A 27644-nucleotide genomic window follows, 5' to 3' on the forward strand; every position below is an offset into this window, starting at 1 on the left:
TTTCATAATCCAAATAATAAATGAACCACAGACATTTATTTCTTATGCCTTATAGGACCTTATAGATTAGCTTTTACGCCTCACCATTATATTAAAACTGGGTTACAGGGCAGGCAATGGTGGCGCAGTGGCAGAGTCCTTGCCTGCCATGCTGATGACCTGAATTTGATTCTTGGTGCCTGCCCATGCCAAAAAAACAAAAAACTGGGTGATAGCTCCCAAGTCTGTAAATCTCCCTGGCAACGTGGGACATGACTCCTGGACCCACATCATGGGATTGAGAAAGGCTTCTTGACCAAAAGGGGAACAGAGAAATGAGACAAAATAAACTGTCAGTGGCTGAGAGATTTCAAATAGAGTCGAGAAGTTATCCTGGAGGTTATTCTTGTGCATTATATAGATATTCCTTTTTAGTTTATGATGTATTGGAGTGGCTGGAGGGAAGTACCTGAAACTGCTGAATTGTATTCCAATGGGCTTGATCCTGGAAGAGGATTATATAACTATATAACTTTTCTAATGTGGCTGTGTGATTGGGAAAACCCTGTGGCTGATACTCCCTTTATCCAGGATATGGACAGATGAGTAAAAAATTAAGGACAATAAATAAATAATGAGGGAGAAGGGGTAAAAAAAATTGGGCAGATTGCAATACTAGCAGTCAATGACGAATAGTATAGGACGAATGGGTTTTTCTTTTTTCTTTTTATTCCTTTTTCTGGAGTGATGCAATTGTTCTAAAAATGATTATGGTGATAAATACACAGCGATGTCATGATATTGTGAGCCACTGATTGTGTACTTTGGATGGACTGTATGGTATGTGAAGATATTGATATAAAAAAATCACACAAAAAAAATCCAAAAAACTGGGTCACAGTAACTTCCTTCTAGTCAAATCAACACGTGCTTCTCCTTCCTCAAGTTAGACTTAAAGCAAGGACCCCAGTCTTCCTCCAGGAAGGCAGTGCCCTGATTGTGTTCCTATGCCCACTTTTCTCCCAGGTGATACAGGTAAATGCTGCTCAATCTAAGCCAACATTCCGAAGCTATTTCCCTTTTTATTTATTTATTATTTTATTTTTTGCATGGGCAGGCACTGGGAATCGAACCCGGGTCTCTGGCATGGCAGGCGAGAATTCTGCCTGCTGAGCCACTGTGGCCTGCCCCTTTTTAATGATCATTTAGATGTATGCATGAAACCCAAATCTGGTAATGAAAAATAAAAGAATTCTGTTGGGGGAGCCCTGGAAAAGGTTTGCTCACTCTTAAAAGAAAAGGAGTCAGTTTTTCCTTCTGCTGGATATTGTCATGTGTGTAGCAGGATGCCTGGAGCTGTGACAGCCATCTCGTGAGTATGACTCCAATGAAATAGCAGAATGACTGTATCTAACCGCCTCCTACATTACACCAGGGTTGGCCTATATGATCGAGAGAACTGGCAGAAGTGATAGTATGTCATTTCTGACATTAGATTATAAAAGGTCTTGGGCTTTCTCTTTCTCTTGCACCACTCTGGGGAGGGTCAGTTGCCATGTCATGAGGCTAGCCTATGGAGAAGTTCACGTGCTGAGGAACTGAGCCCTGCCAGTAATCATGAGTGAACTTCCTTGGAAGCAAATCCTCAAGCCCCAGGTGATGCACTCCAGCCAACAACTTGACTGCAACTTCACGAGAGTCCCTGAGCCAAAGCCACCCAGCAAAGTCACTCCTAGATTCCTGACCCACAGAAACCGTGAGTGATGAGTGTTTATTGTTTTAAGCTACTAAATTTGGGGGCCATTTGTTATATAAGAGACAAATAGCACAATTCCTTTATTTGTAAGGAATTAGATGATTGTTTTTCAAACATTTTTGACAATGATCCATATGAACAATATATTTTAAATTACGACTCTGTACACATACATAGAATTGAAATAAAAGTTTCAAAAAACAGTAGTTACACTTATTATTTGCAGTACATTTTGATATTTTCTATTTTACTTTATTGGAAAAAATATTTTATTGAAAACTTTTTTTTGATGCACAAAACTGATCTCATGATCCACTAATGGGTTGCAACTAACCAGCAGGAAAACATTGGATTTTACAACAATTAAAACTTAGACTGCTGATATCCTATTTCACCTTAAAGCTACTATTGATAAAAGGAGATGCAAAGGGCCAAATAACCTCTAACCTGAGCAAATGAAACTACATTTTCTTAGTATCACTACTCAGTATCAAGAAGATCCCTTCTTCCTTCAACCCCCATGAAGTTAAAAAATAAATAAATAAATAAAAGCTGCTTCTGAGCAGGAGCTCATACCTATGGCATCACTGATTTCAAGAGCAGCCAGTAACTGCTGTGAGATCTTAATCACCACTTGCATATTTCCAAAAAGTCCCTCAAAATCAATGTTTGGAACCTGAGAAACAAAACATAAAGATAGATGATAATAAAATAATGACATATCACTCACAGTAGGAAAATCCCTTAAAGAATTGGACCAAAACTGCAAGGTTATCTTCTTTACTCACTCTCTCAGGCAGTTTCCAGAATAAAAATATCCACATCATCTTTAGTATCACCCTTTGTCCTAGATCCAGCTACTCTCCATTCCCTACTCCTTACCTTAGTAAACTGACTGAGGAACCAACCTGGTCTTTGAGTATGCTGGGATACAAATTCCCAACCAGCACCAAATTTTAATGGTACCGCGTACTTCCAACAGAAGTACTTGGGAGTGACTGCAAATCCCTGATAACCTTTTCTTACTATCTTCAGCACCTAGAAAAGTACCTAGCACTTGTACATGGTAGACCTTTCATAAGGGTTTCCTGAATAAATGAATGAACTGACACAATCAGTTGATAGATCCCCCAATAGTTCATTATCCACTGACTTCCCAGTAAATCAACAATTCAGAATCCCTGGAATTTTAAAGAGTTTTGGGGAACAAAAGAAATAGGGAATGTCTTGGGAGATATTACAGTAAGATTGGTAAATTAATGGTGGATTTGATAACTGGCAGGGTAATAAAGGCTTGAGTTGATGGCACACATATATTGGGGCCCTTGAATTTAGAGCAGCAGCAGCAACCACGACTTTATTTCAAACCCAACGAATCTCTGGTGAAAGCTCCCAGATGGTAAATTAGCTTTAGGCTTGGTGCACCATATCCAAAGGTAAAGCTAACTTTCTGACATAGCTCCCACCTGTGCCTGCTGCAGGGGTACCATGATCCGTTCAACACACATTTCCAAATCCCGAATGTAGTCTCTTTCTGTCTGCAGAAGTTCTTCCACCACCTTGGCTCTTTTCTCCAGCATTCTCTGCTCTGGGTTTTCAGTGGACACTGACAGAGAAGGGGCTGCCAGTGCTGAAGACTGGGAGGAGAGGAGGGTCATTTCTAGAAGGGAAAAGAGAACTGGTCAGCAGTTCTGGGCCTGATATAGGACTCTTCAACAGTTTGAATTGCAAAGAGGAACCAAAGAATGCATTATTGTCAACCACCAGGAAACCTGCTTCCAGCCATCATGTCTAAACAGAAGAAATGTTTAGAAAGTGCCACCCCTGCAGAGTGAACTTCTCCAATCCTATGCAACACCATTTCAAGGATTTGTTCTAAAAAAGGAGTAGCTAAGAGGGCAAGTCAGTGTTCACAACGTCTTTGTAAATTCCCTTTGAAGCTGATGTCCTAAAAGAATTGCTTTCACCTAATCTGTTAGATTAGATGTTCCATGATCTCAGCAGCAGAAATACAGAGTTGAAATTAAAAAAACTGATATAGCACAAAAAGAATATTATGGGGAAAAAATATTAATACTGCAGGGACTAATAAGGTACCAACTAAGGGGAAGATCAAAATTAGGTGACATTCTAGTCTCTGTGATAGTGCATTAACATATAATGAAATATGCAAAAACTTTTACATTCCCCTTATCAAAACACCAAACATCAAAAAGACAAGCAGGTTTCAGTTTGTTACTTCAAATGTTGTAGAAGATAAAAACAAATTAAACATGAAGTTCTTTAAAGCTATTTTCAATGAAAAGAACTTCTACAGAAACTGCATGATTCTCAAAGTAAAAACAGTATGTATCTTCTTTGAGATACTGTTTGTATACTTTGGATAGAATATATGGTAAGTGAATATATCTCAATAAAATCTAAAAAGAAAAAAAATCACAACAGTATGTATCTTGTCATTTAGTTTTACAGTTATCTGACTATAACTTACATATGTACTATGACTTATTTATTTTTCACCCTAGATCTAAAGAGCTGAGTTCCAAAGGGTGGTATCCAAAGATGGGGCAGCAGGTTCACTTGAAATAAGCAACTGAAAAAGATTTGACAATGAAGTGATCTCTGCTTAGCTTATTTCAAGTTCCTTAAGACATTAAAAATGCAAATTAGATATTCATGTACTGTTAATTCTGTATATAATTACAAGATTGTTTCTACCCACATATAAAAAGCACAAACTCGAGTCTTCAAACTACTTATTGAAAGCTAACCTTTCCGTAGCAGATTTAACCCCTCAAAATTCTGCTCCACTACCACTTTCCTAAGACTATTTCAGAATTTCGAAGTTTTAAGAAGAGTACAATCTAGATCCTGGTTTCTAAAAACCACTCTCCACTAAAAGATACCAAGGTTCTTGGGAGAAATGGCTAATTCCAGAGCTGGGACAGGAAGGAAGGTAACAAACCTTAAGTATTTTGTGACAGAAAGAAAGGAAGTGTTGAATAAAATGATGGAGCATGCCACAAGGACACAGGAGGGGTGCACAGGCGGTTCAGTGGTAGAATGCTCACCTTCCATGTGGGAGCCCCAGATTCGATTCCCTGACCATGCACCAACAAAAAAAGAAAAGAAAAGAAAAGGCCAGAGGAGCCTGCTTGGAGGGGATCCCATTAGCCAAAATCCAGTAAAATGAGTATCAAAATAAATAAGCACAGTTTTTTTCTGCCTGTGGACACTGCTGGAGAAGCATCATTAAAATCCTTCCTCCCACTGCCACCATGTCTAAATAACCCAAACAGGCAGTAGCTCTTCACTGAAGGGTTGGGCTTTGAAACAACCTATAAGAATCTGAGGAGTCATTCTGCATAATGGGGAACACTCACGAACTGTGTGGTAATGAGAGTTCCAAATACCAGGTGCTCCAGATGGAAAGCAGATAGAAGACTTGTGGAACCAAAGTGGATGGAAGAGTTGTGGAACCAAAGTGGGCTGACTCAAGAGAAGATTCTCAAAGGCCAGGTGCTAACTTAAGTGTGAAAAAGACCTTTGTTGGGGGTGTTAAAGAAGACACTGAAGAACATCACCTAAGGAATTATTTTGAGCAGTATGGGAAAACTGAAGTCATTGAAGTCATGACTGACCAAGGCAGCCACAAGAAGAGAGATTTTGCTTATGTAACTCTGACAACCATGACAAGATTGTCATTCAGAAATACTAAACTGTGAAAAAGGAAAACCCTGTGTAGAGGTGGCCAGTGCTTCATTCAGCCAGAGGCCAAAGTGGTTCTGGAAATTCTGGTGGTGGCTGTGTGGGTAGTTTTAGTGGGAATGACAACTCTGGCCATGGAGAGAACTTCAGCGGTCATGGTGGCTTGGTGGCAGCCGAGATGGTGGTAGATATGTTGGCATCGAGGATGGCTGTAATGGATACAGTAATGTGATGAAAGTAATTTTGGAAGTGGCAGAAGCTATAGTGATTTTGGCAGTTACAACCAGCAATCTTCAGATTTTGGACCCACAGAGGGGGAAAACTTTGGAGGCAGGAGCTCTGGCCCTTATGGTGGTTGAGGCCAATAGTTTGCCAAACCACAAAACCAAGGAGGCCATGACGGGTCCAGCAGCAGCAAGAACCATGGCAGTGACAGGTTTTAATTACTGCCAGGAAACAAAGCTTAGCAGGAGAGAGTCAAACCAGAGAAATGACAGGGAAGCTGCAGGTTATAAGAAGCTGTTGGTTGCTAAATGTAATTATCTGATCATGATGCTAAATAAATGTCTTCAAATTTTTTTTAAATAAATAAGTGCAGCAATGGATTATAAAGCAATAAATAAGCATCCATGAGTTCACACTGATAATACATAAATACATGAATAAATGAAGGAAAAAAGAAAACTCTTCCTTATGGTAATATGCCAATTTATAATTATCACCATTTTAAAAACCATTGAAATAAAACTTGATTCAGGCACAAACGGATGATTCTGGTGGTGGTGATAGGGTTTGATGATGATCAGGATATGGGCATAGCTTTGAATTACTTACGACAAATTACCTATTAACCATACAAGGGAGAAAATAGATAACACCTTAACCAAGAAATCAAAATTAACATCAGCAACACAGGGCAAACAAAATCACGTGCTCCCAAATGTTCTATCTGGAAATGACACAGCATCCCTCATGGAGTATTCCAGTTAAAAATGCATAATCAGAAATGAACCTTGAGGAAACATCAGACAAATTCAAATTGAGGATTTGTATTCTTCAAAATGTCAGCGTCAACTATGTGAAGATACTGTGAGCCGGAGATTGTATACTTCAGATGGTCTGTAACACGTGTGAATATATCTCAATAAAACTGCATTTAAAAAAAAGTCGATGTCATAAAAGATTAAGAAAGCCAGAGGAACAGTTCCCGGTTAATGATAAAGACAAATGAAACTAAATGCAAAGTGCGATTCTGAACTGAATCCTGCTCCAGGTAAAATAAAATTGCTATAAAGGATATTATTGAAACAACTGATGAAACTGGAATATAGACTGTAGATTAGATAAAAGATTACATTTCCTTAAAAGGCAAATCTATTGTCATGTAGGAGAATATCCATGATCTTACAAAATACACCCAAAGTATTAAGGGGCATAATATAAGCACCTGCCCTTAAAATAGTTCAGAAAACACACACACACACACACACACACACACACACACACACACACACAGGGAATCTATACATGGGGAGAATGAAAATGGAAATGTGGCACAATATTAAATACTGGTGAATCTGGGTACAGGGTATAAAGGAGTCCTTTGTACTGTTTTTGCAATTGTCTATAAATTTGCTATTATTCAAAACCAAAAAAGGCATAAAAGGAAAAAAAAACTCAAAGTTTTTTTGACAGAATAAATGGTAAATTTCAAGCATTTTTCAAGCTTAATTCCCATTTCATCATAGTGCTAAAATTATGTTTCTAAGTTACTTGTAGCTCACAAAAAATAGTATTTTTAATGGCCTTGTTTTAAATTCTCTCTGAGATTTCAAAGCAATAGACTCTCAGTCCCAAAACAGTTTCATAAATGGCAAATTAAGAGAACTCGTTAATACAACACTAAAAATCTCTGAAAAGAGGGAATATTCATAGGATTCCTACCACGTGGCAGGTACTTGACATACTATGTTCCTGAATTCATTTAATACGACAAAAACTTTGAAGTAGGTATTATTACTCCCATTTATAAAAGTTAACAAAACCGAGGCTTTGAGAGGCTGACCAACTTCTCTGAAGTTATGTGCTGAGTAAATGGCAGTTCTGTAATGAAAACCTTAATATATTTAAATCCAAATCTTATGCACTGATCCTGCACCATTTTGTGCCCCTAGTCTGGAATCTCAACTAGAAACAGTAAGAGGTTTATTTGCTTCAAATTCCAAAAATTTCGTGGTAACTATTCTCTCCCGGGACTCAAAGTTCGATCAATTACAATAGCTGAAAGCACACAGTACCAGCAAAGCCCCTACTCATCAATCAGAAGACTGATCAAGAGACTCAATTAGATTTTGGTTTATATTTAAAAAGGAAAAAATGAAAAAAAAAATTTTTTAAGGAAAAAATGAAATGGTAAAAATTATTTTAAATTACAAGCATGCCTTTTTACCCCCAGATGGATTTATAAATTCTCACAGCCTTAAAACAGAAAGAAAAAAAGAAAAAAAAAAAAAAAACACTATATAAAAATCCCTTTGGGATGTTCTGGCTGAATTGCAGTTTCCTGGGCAGCGTCTGAGACTCTGATTCAGGAAATTTGAGTGGGACTCAGGAATCTGCAATTTACCAAAACTCTGAGGTGTTTCTGAACCTACAAGTGATCATCAGGTCACATTTTATAAAACATATTAATTAATTCTCAAAGACAGTTTCAAAGATTGTCATACTAACAATACCTGGCTTGAATCACTTCAAGTTGCTCTCTGTAAGTATCCAAACAGAAAAGATTTCAAATGTAAAACTGTTTTTCCATTATTCCAAAATCTACTGTATTAAATATTTTGATCTAAAATTTGATAAACTAGGATAACCAAGTGAGAAAAGCCAGCTGCAGTGAAAACACGCTTTGAATCTTGCAGTTTCCTGCTTAGTTGGGGAGCTGTGGGAAAGTCAATTTCTACCTCTGGGTTTCAATCTCCTCGTGTGTTAAATGGGGTAATGATGTCTACTCTACAAGGTTGTTCAGGGAATTAAACAAGACAATAACCCTACAAAAGTGAGTCCTTTCCAAGATGGGTCAGAAAACGCCATGTGCATCAGATAAAGGTAAAATGCCCCAGGCGGAAAATGACCTGTTCATAATACTATAAAATTCTACTTTTCCACAAGAACAATAAAATCTGTGGATAAGGAAGCATGTGGAGGAAACTGAGGCCCAGTACCAACCTCTCAATATTCTGGGCAGCCCAGCTCTCACTTTCTCCCTAGGATGGCCTGCAAGAATTCAGGAGCTAAGGGCAAACTGCCCACATTTTCTTTCTGCGACAAAACAATTAGTTGTGGGTTTTGGGGGGTATGTGTGTGGCGGGGTCGCTCTCCCAACCCCCTAAAGTCCTAATTCCACTCCTCTCCAAGATACCCATTACCCATTTCGGGTCAGTGCTCGCTAGGCTCATTTTTCAATGTTCTAACATAGAGATTTGGTTAATCCACAGCTTCCCACAACTCCAACAGCCACGAACAGGCTTCCAAGTAGAGTCAAAAAGAAAAGTCACTCACTTCTCTCGCCTCTGTCTCTCGTGGGGAAAATCTGTGAACTCCCAGCTAGGTCCTGAGCTGCACGTGAATGGGGACGAGGAGGATTGCTGTCTACTACTGCAGGGCTGGCTCCGACACCCATGCAGCGCCAAGTTTCTGGTGCCTGTGTACGTGGGAGTCGAAGTGCAAGTAGGCTGGGTAGAATCTTCCCAGGGCTCAGGAATGCTTCCCAACCTCCTAAAGTCCTTAGAATAGGGTCTGCCTTTCCCCAGGCTTTCACTATTTCCATATGAATGGCCCCGAGTCACCAAGGCTATCAGAGCAGGGCTAGTTCCAAAGGATGGAGCTGGAATGCGCCCCTTACTGGACCCGGCCTGGCTTGGATCAGGCTGAGCCCCTTTCTCCTCTATTTATTGTCCTTTCCTAGTTATAAGACCCTCAGCATTTCACTAGAGGGCTTTGTTATCCAAGAGTATTCGCTGTTACTTTTCCTATCCTCTCCTAAGCACTGCTTTTTGGTATGCTTCTTTCAGGGAAGATTCTGAAGGTCACTCCATCTCCTAAAATTAGAAGAGGGAGGTCGTGGAGGCCGAACTGTAAAAGGCTGCAGGATTTATCTCCCTTGTCTGCCTTGGAGCCCCTCTGCAGTCCCCTCCCTGGCTGGCACAGACCTCACGGGGCCCTCTGTTTGCCTGGGGGTTCCAAGGGAATCCGTACCCCCTACCTAACCTAAAGTCATCACAAAGTGGCAGAGCTCAGCTAGGGGGTTCCAGGACAGCAACAAATCAGAATAATTCACGGGAGCCAAAAGCCTCACTCACAAACACTGGTAAACACTTTCAAAGAAACCGAAGAAAAGAAAGCTGAAGAACAATATGCCGTTTTTTGGTAAACAATGAAAAGAGATAAAGAAAAGGGAAAAGAGAGAAAAAGGCACGTGGAAGAAAAAGAAAGAAGGAAAGAAAAGGAACCCTGCAAAACCTCTACATATTTCTAGATACACATATAATATGTGAATGTATAGAAAAGGTCCAGAAGGAGAACACACCAAACTCTACACCAGTTTGCCTCTGGGATGGGACTGGGATTTGAGATAGAAGGATCAGTGTAAATGAGTTTAATAGGTATTTTTAAAGTATTTCAAGAATACATTAAGTATTGTCAATTATTTGAAGGGAAAAAAACTGTTTTGCTAAGACATCGTCATTAGAAAAAAATTTTAAGTAATCCAAGAGAAGACAACTTTTGCTAAAGGGCCCATCCTACTGCTTCTAAAATGGTGCCACTTTGAGTTTTAAAATCTATTTTAACAAATAATTATATGGTACTTAGTAGTGTCAAGCACTGTTCTAGGGAGTTTATACATGTTAGCTCACTTAAACCTTATAACAACCCTGCTATAGTCCCCATTGTACTGATGAGGAGCTAAGAGAAATTAAGGCATCCGCCCAGTGGGTGGAAGAGCTGGGATTTGAGCCTGCCTGGCTCCAGAGTCTGGGTTCCTGACCGACAGCTATCCTGCTTCTAGTTCTTTTTCTAGTCAGGCAAATCATGTGGGTTGTGACCTGGAATTCCATTTCTGGGTTTTGGTAGCCATCTGGCAGCTAATGATGAATGGTAGATTCTAAAGCATAATTTAGAGCCACAGTTCACCCCTCAGTAAGACTGAACAATGATGTGTTTAAGTGTATACATATTCATAAGATTGTTATATCTTATAGACTCTACCCATATAATGTAAATTTACATTATAAACATAATGGAATCTAGCAGCATCATGTACAATAAATGTCCAATGGTATCTGGGATAATTTCTGGCAGAAATCATGGGAAATGAAGGGAAAGGCCTGTTTTATCAAGTCACTGGATCACTTGCGTTCAGGGAAGGGAGAGCCCTTTAATGAGGTCACAGTTTCTTCTTGGTCACCCAGAGAGACTTGGTACACAAAGCAGTAAGGAAGGAGGTAAAAAAAAATTTTTCATAGTTCCACTACTCAAAAAAAAAAAACCCATACCTTTTATCCCAGAAATACCACTTTTAGGAATGCATCCTAAGTAAATATTTGGTTGAGCACACAAAGATGTACATGTACATAGATGACTGCTCACTGAGGTTTTAAAAAGTCTAGAAATGATTTAAATGGAAACAATCAAAATTTCCCCCAAAAGAGACCTGGTTAAAGAAATTATGTCATACCTGTATAATGGAAAATATTACAGTCATTAAGATGTAAATTTAATTAACATGGAAACATGTCTAACGTGTGCTGTTAAATGAAAAAGGTTACAAAACAGTTTATGGAAGGATTCCAATTTTATTAAAAAGGGAAAAATATTTTCAATATACATATTTGAAAAGGAAAATGTCTTGAAGATTATACAAATTCTGGGTTTTTTTTTCCCTTTCCTTTTACTTATTGCATTTCTAATATTTCTACAGAGGACATTTATTGATTGCTATGACAAAGAATAAGGAAATGGAAAAAAGAATATTTGTATAAGAAAAAATATTTTATCAGTCAACTCTCAATTATGCTCTAATTCCTTTCAAGCTTTCTTCACCATTTAATAATCTGAGGTTTCCTTCACGACCTAATTCCCTTAGATTGCTGAAGAAAGCAGTTATAAAACACTGCTGAAATACTAGTTCGCTAAACTAATAAGAAAAGCAAAAACACAGTAGCCTGCTTAACAATCTTGGTCTAAAAAACCCTGAAAGGAAGCCATTTTTATTTAATTATTTATTTATTGTAAATTTGTTCATGCTCTCAACCAGACCCGACTGGAGGAATCATAAATCCTGGTTTTCTGTATTACCATGCCACCCCAGACAGCACACCCCAGCCCCCACTTCTTTTCCTTTGTACCTAATTTACTCCAATTTAGAGAAAGTTTAATCCTGCTCAAAGTAAAACTTTTTTTCTGCAGGGCTCACTCTTCGTGAATCACCAAATGTCAGAGATGAATCTATTATATTTAGGCCCTAAATCGCAACAACACAGGAAAAAACTTTCCTTGTGGCTTTTGCTAGGAACTGCCCTGCCTATTTTGGCAAGGAGCCTCAAGTTAAACCCCTGTTGGGAGCATTGCCGCTTCAGGAAACATAGCTCAAACTTGCCATTTCCCCCTTCCTTTACCAGGCTTTTTCCAGGCCATCTGAAGAAGAGCAAGGGAGAGTAAAGAGCCCAAATCACAAGATTCCACAACTTCTTACTGTGTAAGTGCAATATGTTTAACACAAGGATCAACTGAAATACCATTTTGAATACTCACCAAATACACACAAACCCTAAAAAGATATTGTGTTGGTCTGCTTAAAACCGAGATGATTCTTATTTTAAAGTATCTAGGCATGAAATAATACAGGACAAACATTTTTTGCCAAAGCATTAGTTACAAAGAAACTTCACAGTTTAATAAGCAAATTTTTAATTATGTCAACCAACAAAACCGTATATAAAAAAAACTTCATTTAGTAATTCTTAACATCATCACGTAAATGCATGATCATCATTTCTTAGTACATTTGCATCGATTTAGGAAAAGAACTAGTAAAACAACAGAAAAAGATATAGAATGTTAATATAGAGAAAAATATAAAAATAATAATAATAGTAAAAAAAAGACACAAACAAACAGACAAACAACAACAAAAAAAACCTTCATTTTATAACACACACACATTTCTAATGTTATATTTGCCAAGCCTCTAGAGAGAAAAAAGGTAACTTTACTGCCATTTAACATAAGAGGAAACAGAGGCACAAAGGAATTAAATGATGTGTCCAAAGTCAAACAGCTGATAAAGCAGCTTCTTCAAAACTAGCATCCCAAGCCTGTGTTCCTTCTTTTAAACCCAAGGTCTGTTTGGATCACATGTCTGCTCAAAATGACCTGCATTTATATGCACTATATGTCCATTTTTAACAATAATACTACAGTGACATTTCAAAATGTGCTTATCTACATGATTTTGTTTTCTAGCCTTCTCTATAAAACCAGACTTTTAAAAGTTTATATTAGGTAGTTTATTTTTTCCCTTCAATTTGTTCTCATAACACTTTATGAATCTTTTACAACTGCCCAACCCCCAAAATCAGTTGATCTGAATTAAAATCATATTCAAAACATTAATTACAAAATTGCATGAATATTTAATAGATAGCGATCATGCAAAGTGCTGGGAGATGGAGCAGGGTTACAGGGAAGGTGAAATGCCCTCAAAAGCTTTAGTCTTAGGGAAGGCACTCCATACGTCTAGACTTCAAGAATAGTAAAGGAAGTAGGGTTAATGGTTATTTAAAGTATTTCCATTTGGATGACTGAATCTAGTAAAATAGGCAAGACTCAAAATTCATGAAACAAAAGAATATAAAATAAAATGAATTTAAGTATTTTGGTTATATTCTTTTAAAGGGTGAACCCAATCTTGAGAGATAATAAACTCTTCAAGGTTGTTTTGCTGGCCAATTGTCATTACCCAGGTAATTCCCTGTCTCTTGTATCCCCTGTCTCTAGAGTAGCAGAGGCTTCTTGGCATCTGCTACACGTATGGCTTGGAATCAACATCTGAAAAGAACCAGGATTAAAAGCTAGAATCTTGGATTGGTTGGCAGGTATTTTATTTCAGCATTTTGAACATGAGCAGCAGCTATAGAGATATCACCTTCACACACCTGAAATAAAAAGAAACCTTCATTATCAGAGTCCTAAAAACCTTCAACCATCTGTGTAATGCTGGCAAAAGTGCCTTAAGATCTGTGCAGGTTTCTCTTACCTTGGGGGAAAAACAAAACAGACTTCCTTAGATTCTTCTACACCTCTGTAATTATTGTTCAAATGTTTAAAGAATTGCTTTTAAATACTTATCACCAATTCTCTTCGAAACCCTCTATTATATGTCTTGGTGCTTCTGCTACCGCTAGTCTTCACCCATCTCAAGAAGTTCCAGGCACTCAAAGGCAAAGGCTTTCCCCAGTCTTCTTTCACATCTCTGCTACCTACAACATAGCTCTGCCCCTCCTGCTGAAGTCCCTCCTCTGACTTCCTGACACAATACTTTCCTCGTTTTTCTACTTTTCCTCATTCCTCCTCTTGTATCTTATCTTCTTCCACCTTCTGCTTTAGTTGTCACTCTGATCTTCCATGTTTATTTTTATGCAGAATGAGGTGTGCTTCGGGCTTTAACTTGTGGGGATGGAGTAAAAGCACTGGTCAGGGCAATAAGAGACCCAGAGTCTACTCCTGATCGACTGAGCTTTCTCTGAGCTCTGTCTCTTCGTTTAAAAAATGAGTCGGTTGGACTCTTGTGTTTTTCAAACGTATTTGATTGTGACCCACACTTTACATTGTGATTCAGTAAATATACGTACACATTCATATACACACATATATATATATACTATCCACACATACATAAACAAAAGTTTTACATATTTTTACACTGTGTGATATGCTCTGAAATTTTCTATTCACTTCTATTTTATTTTTTGGAAATGCTGGGTGCAAGCTACTAAATAGTTTTTATGACCCAATAATAGGTAACTACCCATTTTTTTATAAAACTCTGCATTGCGGACATTTAAGATTTCTTTGAGTAATATAAAAAGGATTCTGTGCTGTAGACTTCCACATCTGAAACTTAAGCCTTACCTCTCACTTGAATTCTAGTCTCTTATTTCTAAGAATTCTTCATATTCATCCTAATACCACTTAAATTCAAATAATTAATATGGAATTTGAAATTTCCCAACAACACCATGTCTCCTTCCCATTGTAACTATTCACGTCATTAACAAGTGCAAAAATCCTTAGCACTGACTTTTGGTCTAGTAATAGCAGACTAGCTTATATTATACTAACTTCTGACGATAACTATTATCAACTCTGAACAAGATATTTTTAAAAACAATGATATGAAGGCATTGGAGAACAACTGAAAGCAGGTGGAAACTGGCCAGGATATGACTTGAAACAAGGAGCACAAACTAGGTAAGATCCACATTTAGGTGGTCCCCACCTCCCCAACAAAGGGCACTCCACAGCCTTCCAGCAGTCAGAGGAATGAAGCAAATTCAGAAAGCCAAAAAGTGCCAATCTTAATAGGCTGAGGAGTGAAAGGTTTGAGTCTTGGGCTCTCAAATAACTAGAATTTAAGGGAGAAATCTTGGGAAAGATCTGTACAGGGAGAAGATCCCCCAAATCTGTATAGTAATTTCCCTCAAAAATTTTGAAGTAGGAATATAAGCAATGAGACTCCAAGGAACCCAAAAGAAAGCAGTAACAGCTGGAGACTGAAAGAACCCAACTATCTTGCTCTGGGAAGACTGAGTTTAAGATGCGAGTCCCTCCCAATTAGGGGGTTCAGTAAATACTTCTGGTTTTCCACCTCCCAGACCCATAGTTCTAAGTGCAAAACCGTAACAAACATGCCCCAACCAACCCCAAAAGAGGCATCTACAGGAGAACAGACTGAAGGCAGATAGGTGAAGGGAAGGAAGGTAGACTTAGCTGCTAGCCTGGAAGACTGGGTGGCGTTCAGCCACTAAACAAGGTTTTGTTTCTCAGATGGGGTAGGAGTGAGGTGGGGAGGAGTGGAAGAGGGAAAGGAGGAGTTAGGGAGGGGGTTATGGTTGGATAATTAACTCAGATGTTTACAGAATCCAGGGGGAGGTGTCTAATGGGGAATAGTGAATACCAATCTGCATCTCAGAGGACAGGGAGCACAGAGTGACAGTCTGAGGGCAACTTGCAAAGAGGGAGGCAGGGATTTAGAAGACAAAGAAATTGTCATTTATGAGCACCTACTATGTTTCTGACACATTATAAAGCATTTTATTTATGCTGTCTCACTATGAGACAGGTATTTTCTTCATTTTATAAATAAGGACTCCAAAGCTCAGAGAAGTGAAGTGATTTGTCTAAAATCACACTTAGTAAACAGTCAAGCCGAAGTATGAACTCAAGACAGACTGACCCCAAAGCTTTTCTCCTTTCTGTAATTACATGCTGTAACAGTGTAACTTTCAGGGAAGACAGCAAGCAAAGAATGTAAGGAAGCAAGGAGATTTCTAGTAAAGTCTAAGAGGTATTACAGGTCAAGGAGGATGTTAGCAACAGAAAAAAAGGGATATCAACCGAGCTGAATATGAACACACTGTCAAAAGTTAAGTCACCAAATGCAAAAAAAAAAAAAAAGCACTAGAAATGGAAATGACCTAAGGTGGAACTGGGCTGGTTTCCGAGAGATCATAGGGCACATTACAACACACCAGAGAGAAAGGTTTGACTCCTGTTAAGTCAAACAGAATAAACATGCTTTAATTACAGTTAGGAGGATTACTACAATAAGGAACTAAAGATAGGGGAAAAGCTTCAGCTACAAAACAGGGTGGGGGGAAGGGAATAGGAACAATATAAACCCACAGAAGGAGTCATAGAATCAGCTTTTTTTTGAGCTGGAAGGAATTTAGAAGTCATTCAATCCCTACCATTTCACAGAGAAAATGTGCCTAGAAAAAAATGGCCAGTTGGTAACACCTCAACCTCCCAACAAAAACCTGGTTTGGTTTCATTTTATCTTTACAAATGCAAGTAAAGAGGCTGCTTTGTTCAAAATAGTGCCCTAAAAATTCAAGTTAAGTCAAGCCCTTATTCTCAAACCATAACCTGGACTTCCCCAACTTCGCCAGAACCAGAGAGGCTGAGTGGCGTGAGGATATGACATAAAAATAAAAGTTCAACAGAGACAACAACAGGAAAAAATAAAGTTAGTTGCAGAGGACTGGGAGAGAGAAGACACAATGGCAAGAGGGAAATAATCTCTACATGATAAAAGACTCAACATTTCTATTTTACAGATAATTTAATTAAGGCTCAGTGAGAAGTGACTGAATACCTAACATATATAAAGCCTTATGAAAAATAAAATCTCTGAATCCCACAAGTTTTAATGCTCACCATTCACTTATGATTCCTAAATGTCAAGGAATAAACAATCTATAAAACAAGCTAAATCTTCTTTTCCACTAATGTCTAAAGAATTTCAAAGATTGAGAAAGAAACATGCCCCGAAAAATAAATTTAGCTGGGTGCTCTGATAATGACCTTCCTATTCCCACAAGAAGAACAGGCATTTTAAAGTAAGAATGCGAAGACAATTGAGACTAGAGACTTCTGAAGAAACCAAAAAAGAGTAAAGGAAACTTCCTATGAGAACACTAAGTCTGATAATAAATATTTAAAATATGCTACATATTTATTGATATAGACTCTTGCTCTGAAAAATGCCTCAGTAAGGCATTAAATCTTTAAGGTATTCTCACCCAATATACTCTTAGGGAAAAAAAAGACACTTTTAGGAAGAACTCCGGGGGCCAGGTTCCTTAGGTACACAAGTGCTTCTGGTACCTGCTCTAATCACCCTTTTAATCTATTTTCGTGCCTTATCCTTCTAGGAAGGCTGGTTGAGCTCCTACCTTGGGTTCTCTTCCTGTTCTGCACAAACTGCGAGCGCCTCAGGGTGCTGGGTGCTGTACAGCGGAAGTAACTATTTCTTCTCCAAGTCTCTGGGCCATTTAGTTTTCTCTCTTCTTCCAAATGCCAGGTGCTCTTCTCCATCGATGGGTTCTGAGGAATCCCAAAATGATATTCAATTCGGTCTTCCCTAGTACATTCATTCTGCAGACATTCCGGGAAGATCTCTCTGCTCTCCAGTGCCACCATTCCTGGTTTGCCAATACCATTATATTCCAAATTCTTCATTTCACAGAGAGAATCTGTTCCTCGGTAATGCTGAAATTTATACTCACTGTTTTCAAACCCACTATCATAATCTTTATTTTCTATATAAAAATTATCCTGGCCCATGGGATGAGTCTTCGTTTTGGGGTAGATTTTATAATTTTGATAAACCCTTGGATCCCCATCATAATACTTGACAAATTCCTTACTTTCACTGGCTCCATTCAAATCTGGGACATCCATAGTGGGATCTTTAGTATTATTATCATCCTCAGGAACATGATAAAAATCCTGAAGGTCTCCGTAATAAAAATTAGCTTCTCCACAAGCCTCAGGATTATAATTAAAATTCCTATGGCCCATATGCCAGTTCTGAGAATGATCAAAATTCTCCAAAGAATCATCCAAACCTCCATAGCCAGTCCACTGTTCAGTTTTTTTAGAGTCCTCAGGATTACCATTCAGGTTCTTAGAATTCATGTAGCCATCAGTCTTCCCATGTCCTCTAGCTTTATAAGTTACATCTGGGCTTCCTGTAAACCGACTGACCTTAGTCTCAGGGCTCAGACTCCCATAATTTATATTTTCGGAATTCCTATAACCACCACAGCCTTGAGTCACACTTCTATTATACATATAGTGCTTTCTACTTTTGTTACCTTCCCCATAGTCCATACAGCTTGATTTGCTCTGTTCAAAATCCCAGTATCCACAATCCCGCTTTCTATAGGGCCGATTCTGCCCCTCGGACTCGTATCTGAGACCCAAGTCATTTTCTTTGTAAAGTCCATCCAGCTCTTTAAGATTCCTTTTCTGTAGACTCCTGTAATCTTCATACTCCCAGCTGGGGCCCCAGTGCTCGTTCTTCTCTCCTTCTCTTTCTTTTCTAATCCCCTGGGTTTCGCACATATTCACTGTGCGTGAAGACACAAGCTTTACTCCCCTTTTCCATGGGCTGGGCTTGGCTGAAAGTGGACGGGTACGTTTAACCTATGGCTGTATCTGTCCTTAAAATGTCTCCCAAAGCACTGGAGACACTCTTCGTGCTACTCCGGTTGGAGCACAGAGAGATGTGTAGTTATTTCAACTTCAGGATCCAATCAGCAGGCTGCTATATATTTCCTCACAGAGGCCAGAAGATAATTAGTAACTAGTATTCATGGGATTGGAGTAGGCAGCTTTGTGTGGTGTTTCCCTTAAGCTGGTCAAACTGGCCTGGCTGCTTTAGGTGCTGAAGGTAGAAGCTCTCTATTGCTCTAAGGGTTTTGCAGAAAAAGCAGTAAGAAAGAGAAACAGCTTCCTTTCAAAAGCCCTTAGGACAGGTTATATATCAGTCTCATCTGCCTCTTTAATCCTTTCGTAATCAACGAAGAGTATAAATAAATGTTTTCATGTGCAATCAAACTAGATCTCCATTTCCCTTCCTCCAAGATCGGCTTCCCAATCCTTGGACAACCGAAAGTCTTCAAGTGAGACCCCTTCCCCTTTACTTAAGAGGCAGAACTCTTTCTCCTTTGAGAGCTTTGCTTTTATGGGATTCAGGTTACCAGTTACTGTATATTCAAATCACAAGCCCTGCAAACCCCGCTGGGGCTGCTTTCCTACTGAAGGTAGAAAAAGTGCTTCTTTTTACTCTGATCTATGAGTAATGTTAGAAAATAAGAACTCTTTCCCAGAAGCATACAGTTATGTGTGCTTTCACACTTTCCAAGATACTTGTCATGTCAGAGAAACATTAAAACCTTTCATTTCCTAAATCTCTTTTTCATCCAATTTACACTGTACTTTTAGGAACTGAAGAATAAGGCTAAAAATAAGAAAGATGGGTATAAAAATGCCTACTTGAATTAAAAAAACATTAGAGACCTATTACACGTGAGGCATAGTAGGAGAGAAAATGATTAACAAGTTAGTCTCTGCTACTTACTATGTAGGAGCAACACACTATAAAGTAGATCAAACGTGGTAAGTGCTCTAAAAGAAACACAAACAGCAATGGTAACGACACATAGTACCTGGTGGGGCAACTGGAGGTTTTATGGAAGAGGTGGCATTTGAACTGTGACTTCAAGGATAAACAGGGTTTACACGAACTTTCTAGGTATGAAGAACTAAGAAACAGGGAACAGCTTGAAGGATACACAATATGAGGAGAAGGTAATAGGAGATAAGGTTGGAGGAGTAGGTTGGGGCAGAGCCCAAGGTTCCTGAATACCATTTATTTTATTCAGTGGATAATGAAGAGTCACTGAAAGTTATGGGGAGGGAAGTAATGTGCTAAAAGGCAACCTTAGTAAGATTACTCACTTAAGTTCTAAAAATGATCATGGTGATGAATACACAACTATGTGATGATAAAAAAATGAATGTGATGAACTATGTGATGATAATGTGAACCATCGATTGTATACTTTGGATGGCTTGTATGCTGTGTGAACATATCTCAATAAAATTGCATTAAAAAAGATTACTCATTTAGCTGTTTGTCATCTGTCAGATATACCGGAATAACTGCTTGAACTTTTGTGAAACAATATTTTGAGGAGACAAGGGTTATATATCTTGTCAATAATTTCATGTTAACTCTTGGGTAAATCACCTATTCTCTCTGGGACTCAACCTACCCATCTATAAAGCGAGGCAATGGGCCTCAATAACTTTTCTTCATTCCTTTCAGCTGTTTTCCTTCCTCAAACACCTAATAGGCTATAATGCATCTTTTGGATTCTCTAGTTATAGGCACTGAATGAATCTCCAGATTGTCAGACCTTCCCATTATCATGTGGCGAGTGTTTTGCTTGCTTGTCCATTTCTCGACACCTCCCATAACTAACAGCAGTAGCAGCAACAGCCCTGGCAGCCCCCACGTCCTCAGTGTGCACTAAGTGCTATGGCTGGGGCTGGGAGGTTGATGTTAATTTCCTCCCATCTTCACTACCCTGCAGGGCAGGTATACATTATCCTCATACGACCACAGACAAAGAAACGATCTCTGAGAGCTTGAATAACATGTCCAAGATCACATATGTTGGTACACCGCAGGGCTACCGTTGGAATCCAGATCTGTTTGATTACTGGCACTAGACTAAGAGGACTATCTCAAAAAGGAGTAAAACTTTACTGCCCTCCAACCACAGGGAAACTCTACCAAGTCTAATTAATAGGTGGACCACGGCAAGTTACAGAGCTCCCCACCCCACCCCCAATCCATCCACTTCCAGCCCCTCTTTGTCTCCGGTCCTGTCCTGTCCCTACCCTGCTCAGCAGTCAACACCACAGGCACATGGACAGGTCCAGTGTAGGTAAGACTGTCTGTACCGAGGGACTCAGTCCTAAACCTCTCACCTAAACACAACGAAGATCATGAGCTGGTTCACCAATCCAATAGGATGGCAACATTATTTGGAAGGACAGTTTTCATCATGAGTTACACAGAGCGACAGTATGATGAAGAGAGCTCAGGAGACAAGAAATTAGGAGACTAGCTTCCAGAAGTTCCGTTTCTGCTAATAACTGGTTTGTAACTATGCTTAACCTCACTGGCCGTTAGTTTTCTTATGTGTATAATGAGGAAGTTAATGGTTTCTTTGCACACTGCAGATCTAAAATTCTATGATTTTATTTTTAATACAATTAAAAGTAAAGATTAATCTTTCCTTAAGTGATATGGAAAACAAAGTTCTCTTTAGCCATTTAGTATCTTTGATAAAGCTAGCATGCTAAGAAACACAGGCCTAGTAAATCAATCAAGAGAAGAGATAAAGCAGACTAAATTAGAGGTAAAGGGCACACTAGTTATTAAGTGATCCAGTGGAAGAGGGTGTGTGAAGCTAAAAGAAATTATCATTGGATCAATGGAAAGTGACTAGCTGGTTATAATACAAGGCTCCGCCCCTTCTTCTTTTCTAAGTCCTATTGCCTTTAGGGCACTAAAGATTAAAATGAAAACTGCCTCAGTTTTAACTCCATATTACTAGGACCCTGAGTTAACCAAAACTTTGAATCGGTTCCTATTTTTGTATGATAAATCTGTGTACAAAGGAATGTGGCCTAGGGAATCAATCCTGGTTTTGCTAGTGAAATACAATCCCTGTAGGTAATTATCCTGCTCTTCTGCTTTTCCCTTTCTCTTTACACAACAGCAACATTCCACTCGCTCTTTTCAACAGCCCTACAGCTGCACCCCACCCATCAGGTTTGACATTTATTACTGTAGGGTGTGTTATCAGCTATTAATGACCATCCAATCAGTCCCAGGATGGATAGCTTGAATTCACCTGACTTTCTTTTTCAGGATTGGTTTAATAATTCTGCAAGTTTTCTTAATATTTATTACTATTTATTTTTTAAATTGCTAAACATTTAATACTGTAAAAGACCTAGGGCAGGTGGGCGGAGTCTTAGCTTTATTTCAATCTATCAAATACAGCATTGGGTATGTTAATGTTGACCCAATGCTAGAGGTGAAGATGGGCACCAGGATTTGGAAGGAGAGAGAAAAGAAGGGAGAGGAAGAGTGTAAAGGAAGTAAAGGGAAAAGAGAGTAAAAACACTAGAGGGACTTGTAATTCCCTAAACTTTCTGTAATGCCTTTATAAGTGCCTAGACCAATCACCCCAGCTGGTGATAACGCCTCACTTTCAAAAACTCTGCCCCAGTGTCATTTTCTGATTTCTATATAACCGAGAAGTTAAGAATTAACAAATGATTATGATTACTGAATCATTATATAGATGTTTTTCTTTCTATATTGTAGGATAGGCAGAAATCACACCTGAAATTACTGAAACTCAACTAGTCTCACCTTTGCTTACAGCTACTATTGATTACTCTAACCTAGTCTCAGCCCTGTTTACAGTTACTATTGTATTGATTATTCTAGCCAAATCTCAGCATTGTGTATACCTACTATTGTAATGGTCATTCTAATCTAGTCTCAGTCCTGTTTATACTTACCGTTGTAATGGTGGTCATTCCACCCCCAATTGTTCGAATCCATAAAAACTCCTTAGACTCCAGGAGACAGATTTTGGTGCCAATAGGCCACATGATCTGCTTCACTCAGAGTAATAAAGTTGTTTCAGACAGCAAGTAATAAACTCTGCTTCACTCAGAGTAACAAAGTCTTCAGACAGCAAGTAATAAACTCTTGCTGTCCCTGAAACCCTGGTGTCCATAGATTGGCCATTATGCACATCTAACAGAGAACTCTGCATTTGTTTGGTATCACCTATACATGCTGCTATTTTCCAGAACACCTTGCAAACACCTCTCATCTCATGGCTGTTACCTTACTGCATTTACCTTTTCATCTCCTTTTATTATACTGAAAGCTCCTCGAGGGCCAGGACCATGTCTAACTTCCTACCTACAGGGTAGCTCTATGCATGGGGTATTCAGTAGGTACTTACATGTATAATGAATTGATGTTTGTAGCATTTATTTGGCACATGCTGGATACTGTGTAAGGATACTACAGCTTGAAGTCAAAAGCATGGGGTTTGATAGCCATGAATTTAAATCCTGACTTTGCCACTTATTAGCTATACAATTCTGGGGAAGTCCCTTAATCTCTAGAAGCCAGTTTCTTCACCTTCTCACTATCAAATCTACCAACCTACTCGCTTAAAAACTGCTTTATAATGTTTATAAACTTCATAAGCTGCTTCTGTTGCCCCTCAATCTAATGCCCCCTTCAGCTACTGCTCCATTATATTTTGCTTTCCTTTGTAGCAAAATTCTTTGAAAGGCTTCTGACAAGGTCAAACACTAGATGTCTCTATTTCCTTATCTCTCATTCTTTCTTTTTGCCCCATCATGGCTTCACTGAAACTGACCTTGACAAGGTCACCATATCCAATGGTCATTTCTGAGACTTCTTATTTCTTGGCTCTCAGCTGCCTTTTTACACACTTTCTTGAAACTCCTGCTTCAATTTGCTTCCAGCATATCACCATCATACTCACTCTGGCTTTCCTTCTACTAGACTGGCTGCTCCTCCTTGGTTTCTTTTGCTGATTCACCTTTCTCACCTTACATACCTCTAAACACTCGATTGCCCCAGGGCTAAGTTCTGAGTCATATTCTCCTTTATACCCAAATACCTAGCACAGAGCAGTAATTCAAGATACATTCATATGATTACGAATGTAGTTCCACTCATCCAGTGCAGCTGCCTCGCAGCCTAAGGATTAATTAGGAGGGGTTGTAAAGAAGACCCCACGTTTTGAGTAAAATACTGTATCATTAATACTGCTATAGCCTCTGGTGGTACTGAAAGAGAGTCCAGAAATGAGGGAGAACAAAGACACCTATGAGAGAAAAGTAAGTGCCCTAAGAGGGGAAGAGACTAAGCACAGGTGAAGAGAGGACTGACTGACTGACCCTGCTAAAGGATCCATCCACTGTCAGAAGACAAGGCAGAAATAGAGAAAAAAGTCTGGGAGAACTGTAAAAGAAAATAAAAAGATTGGAGTACAGGAAAATAATAGATGTTTTGGAGAAATCTGATATACTTTAAAGGGGTGTAAATGTTCTAAATGGGACAGGGTTATAAGACATTTAATAAGGCCCAGCAAACTTAAAAGGGTTGGAATGGGTCAAGTGAGAATTCAAATAGAGAAATTGGAACTGAGAGCACCTGGGGGTTGCTACAAGCATGAACAGGTAAATTAGTAAATATTTTGGAAACTTGAGTAACTTCGTGATAAGCTAGCAGTCAAAGATATATCTGTAAGGGATGGCTAACTTTTTAAAAAATATATCAATATATAAATGTTTGCTCTTAAGCCCACAGAAATATGCAGCCTAGCAATAAAAACAGTAGTAAAAAATGTTGTATTGGCATAATATATTTTGGAAGTAAGCTGGCAAGTCAGCTGGGATCCCTCCTTTTGAGCACTTGCAGATCTTTCTGCTTTTTTAAAGTGTTGCTTCCTACCACTGAGTCTTAGAGATCATGTGTTCCCTCCTTGGTTGGAAACACACTGGCATTACAACATGGCACATTGAAAAAGTACATAAGCTGTGTAATGAAACAGACCCAGCTGTGAAACTTTGGACAAATCCTGGTATTCTCATCGCCAAAATGCAGAAATTGAGGATTATAAGTACCTAAAAGTACCTAATACGCTGTTTGACAAGCAACAGGTGCCCAATAAATTATAATTACTGTCACTGTCCCCCTCTTTCAGTCTCTATCTTTCAGACAGCTCATAGGTTAGTCTCTGGGCCTCATCTCTTTTCCTTTGTCTATATTCTTTTCTTTGTAATCTCACTAAGTCCCATGGCTTTACATACTATCTGTGTATTGCCAATTCCCCAGTTTATGTCTCCAGCTCTAACCTCTCCCCTCAACTCCCGGTCTGTATATCCAACTCCCTCATCAATATTTCTACTGGATGTTTTATGGGTAACTCAAAATAACCCAAACCCTACCTCAGACTAACAGCGCTGCATCTTCTCAATAAATAACTCCAGTCCCACCAGCTGCTCAATCTTGGGGTTGTTATTGACTCTTCTCATTCTCTTATACTTCACATCCAATCCACTGGCAAGTCCAATAGACTCTGACTCAAAATGTACTTAGAAGTGAACACAACTCATCTTCTCCACTGGTACTATCCTGTCACCAGTATCTTGCCTGGATACTCCAAGAGCCTCTTAACTGGTCCCCCTATTTTTGCCCTTGGGCCTCTTCAATCTATTATTAACACTACAGCCAAAGTCGCTCTTTAAAGTCAGATCATATGTCTCTCTTCTCAAAATCTTCCAGTAGCTTCCGTAACTTACTCTGAATGATGACTTTGAAGCCTACGCCTTTCCTTTAGTTGAACTGGCCTCCTTGCTATTCCTCAAACACACCAGGCACACTCTTACACTTGCTGACCTCTCTGCCTGGAACAATTTCTTCCATCCCCCCAAAATGGCTTGGCTGGCTCCCTACAGCCATTCAGAACTTCACTCAAAAGCCACTTTTCAGGGAGATCTTCCCTGAAAGATTGATTTGCTTTCTAAACCTACTACCTATTTTTACTGACTTATTGTTTGTCTCCCCCCACAAAGGCAGAGACCACTGCTTGTAACTCCTGGGCCTAGAACACTGCTTGGAATCTTAATGGTAGGAGCTCAATAATATTTGTTGTAATGACTGGCCCAGTGGTTTTTAGTTTTCGTGGTAAAGTGAACAGTAAAAGGAGGCAGCACACGGAGGTGGGGTGTGGCAGCACGCATGCTTGTGGCTGAGAGGTCCCATGGTGGCTGGAGCCAGGCCCTTCCGCTGGATTCTGCAAAGCCTCACTGAGACCTGAACGTGATCCTCGGCCCCTTCATCTGGAGCTGGGAAGAGGAAATATTCTCAAAGGGATACTACAAGGTGTTAAGAACAATGATCCATAGGTGAGTTATAATAACTAACTGAAACATTTCCAGCTAGACTTCTTGATCCATATTAAGCCACCTATCCTAAAACAAAACTAGTTTCTGTCCTGAATTAATAGGTTCTGATTATGGTTGCAATTTTATGACAGGATAAAAGCCGTTAGAAATAAATGAGCTTATTTTTACTGAGCCAGCACCCTGAAGCACATGTTATGCAAATAGAGGATACCCGCTTTGTTCCTTACGTCTTTCACAAACCAGGTAGAAAGTGAGATTATTATTTCCTTTACATAAGCTTTTATCTTGAAAGGCCACAAACTGATTTAGCTATTTTAAATCTATTATCTTTTACTTGTTTGAGAAAGAATTCTCACAGCTGAGGCATTCCGAGGAGTCTTTAGAATGATGTATTGCTCTGTATACAGAAAAATTATACTTTCAAATATTAAAAATCTGCCTAGAATATTATGTATCACTTTAATATAAAGGTGTTACTGTTCCATATCAGTAACTGTCCAACTTTTTAATGTACTGACTCTCTTCAATGGGCTTTTAGATCCCACCCAATATCTTGCTGAAAATATTAATTACTATGTTCTGATTGGATTTTTCAATAGTCACCATTAAAAATTACTCTGAGGGGTACATGGGGAGTTCAGTGGTAAAATTCTTGCCTGCCATGCAGGAGACATGGGTTCAATTCAATTCCTGGCCCATGAACCCTGCCCCCGCCCCCCAAAAAGATGAACAACCTATTAAAAAATGGAGGAAGCTTATGAACCAAAGAAATTTACCAAAGACATGGAAATAGCCATATGAAAAAGTAAGTGCACTAGTAATAAAGAATTAAAAATTAAAAAAAATTACTCGGAGTACTAAAGAATAAAAGCTGCCTTGGGCTGTTAGTTAAAAAATAAAAAAAGTTACTCTAGGAGTCTCTGATCAATCTTCCTCTTGGCCCAACCTTAAAGGCTGGGAAGGGAGAGAGTTTGGAGCAAGCTTTCTGATGCAGAGGAGGCTGACAGTGTGCAGTTTATCATTCACTGCACTGATTTAGAACAATGGGGTCCTGGCAGTGAATTACCCCGAAAGTCATGGCCATGATTCAAAAGCAGCAAGTCAGGCAGCATGATATAAATAGAAGTTGATATCAAAATGATCAACAGGGTTTCAAAGACTCACAAATATGAATGATCCTATGACTGTCTTTTTTTAACTTAACCAATGTATATAATTGGTTACATACATCAGTGCCTGGATCACAGCAAGTGTTCAAAACATATTTGATGAATAAAAGAATGCACACACAACCCTGCTATTTGTCAAATTCAGGCATGTGGACTTCTAGAGGCAGAAAAGGACTTTGATTTGCTAAAATGAGATTCTCTCTACGTGGTTTTGACCAGGGTTTCTAAAAGTAATGTGCGCTGGGAAACCTGAAAGTCTGAGGATGACCCCTGAACGTTTCTACTGCTTTGGAAGTCAACTCATTCATCAGATTTGAAACTATAGTGTTTTAGATACAGACCTTGAATTATGAATT

General features: G+C 38.9%; 1 protein-coding gene across 3 annotated transcripts in view; it reads right to left on the minus strand.

Moving 5' to 3' along the window:
- The window catches only part of DNMBP (dynamin binding protein), a 98116-nt gene that overhangs the window by 18081 nt on the left and 52391 nt on the right, over positions 1-27644 (minus strand). Inside the window, exons 1-3 of one of the 3 annotated variants that reach the window (XM_077125725.1) lie at positions 17458-20911; positions 3202-3395; positions 2312-2411 (exon numbers count right to left, since the gene is read on the minus strand). In XM_077125725.1, coding sequence (XP_076981840.1) covers positions 2312-2411; positions 3202-3395; positions 17458-18631 — 1468 coding nt within the window. In that variant the 5' untranslated portion in view covers positions 18632-20911. Of the gene's footprint in view, positions 1-2311; positions 2412-3201; positions 3396-9001; positions 11806-17457; positions 20912-27644 lie in introns of those variants that run through there. The other 2 variants (XM_077125726.1, XM_077125724.1) reach the window with 2 other exon arrangements.

Source organism: Tamandua tetradactyla, chromosome 13 (assembly GCF_023851605.1).
Source record: "Tamandua tetradactyla isolate mTamTet1 chromosome 13, mTamTet1.pri, whole genome shotgun sequence".
In the NCBI taxonomy this organism is placed as follows: Eukaryota; Metazoa; Chordata; class Mammalia; order Pilosa; family Myrmecophagidae; genus Tamandua; species Tamandua tetradactyla.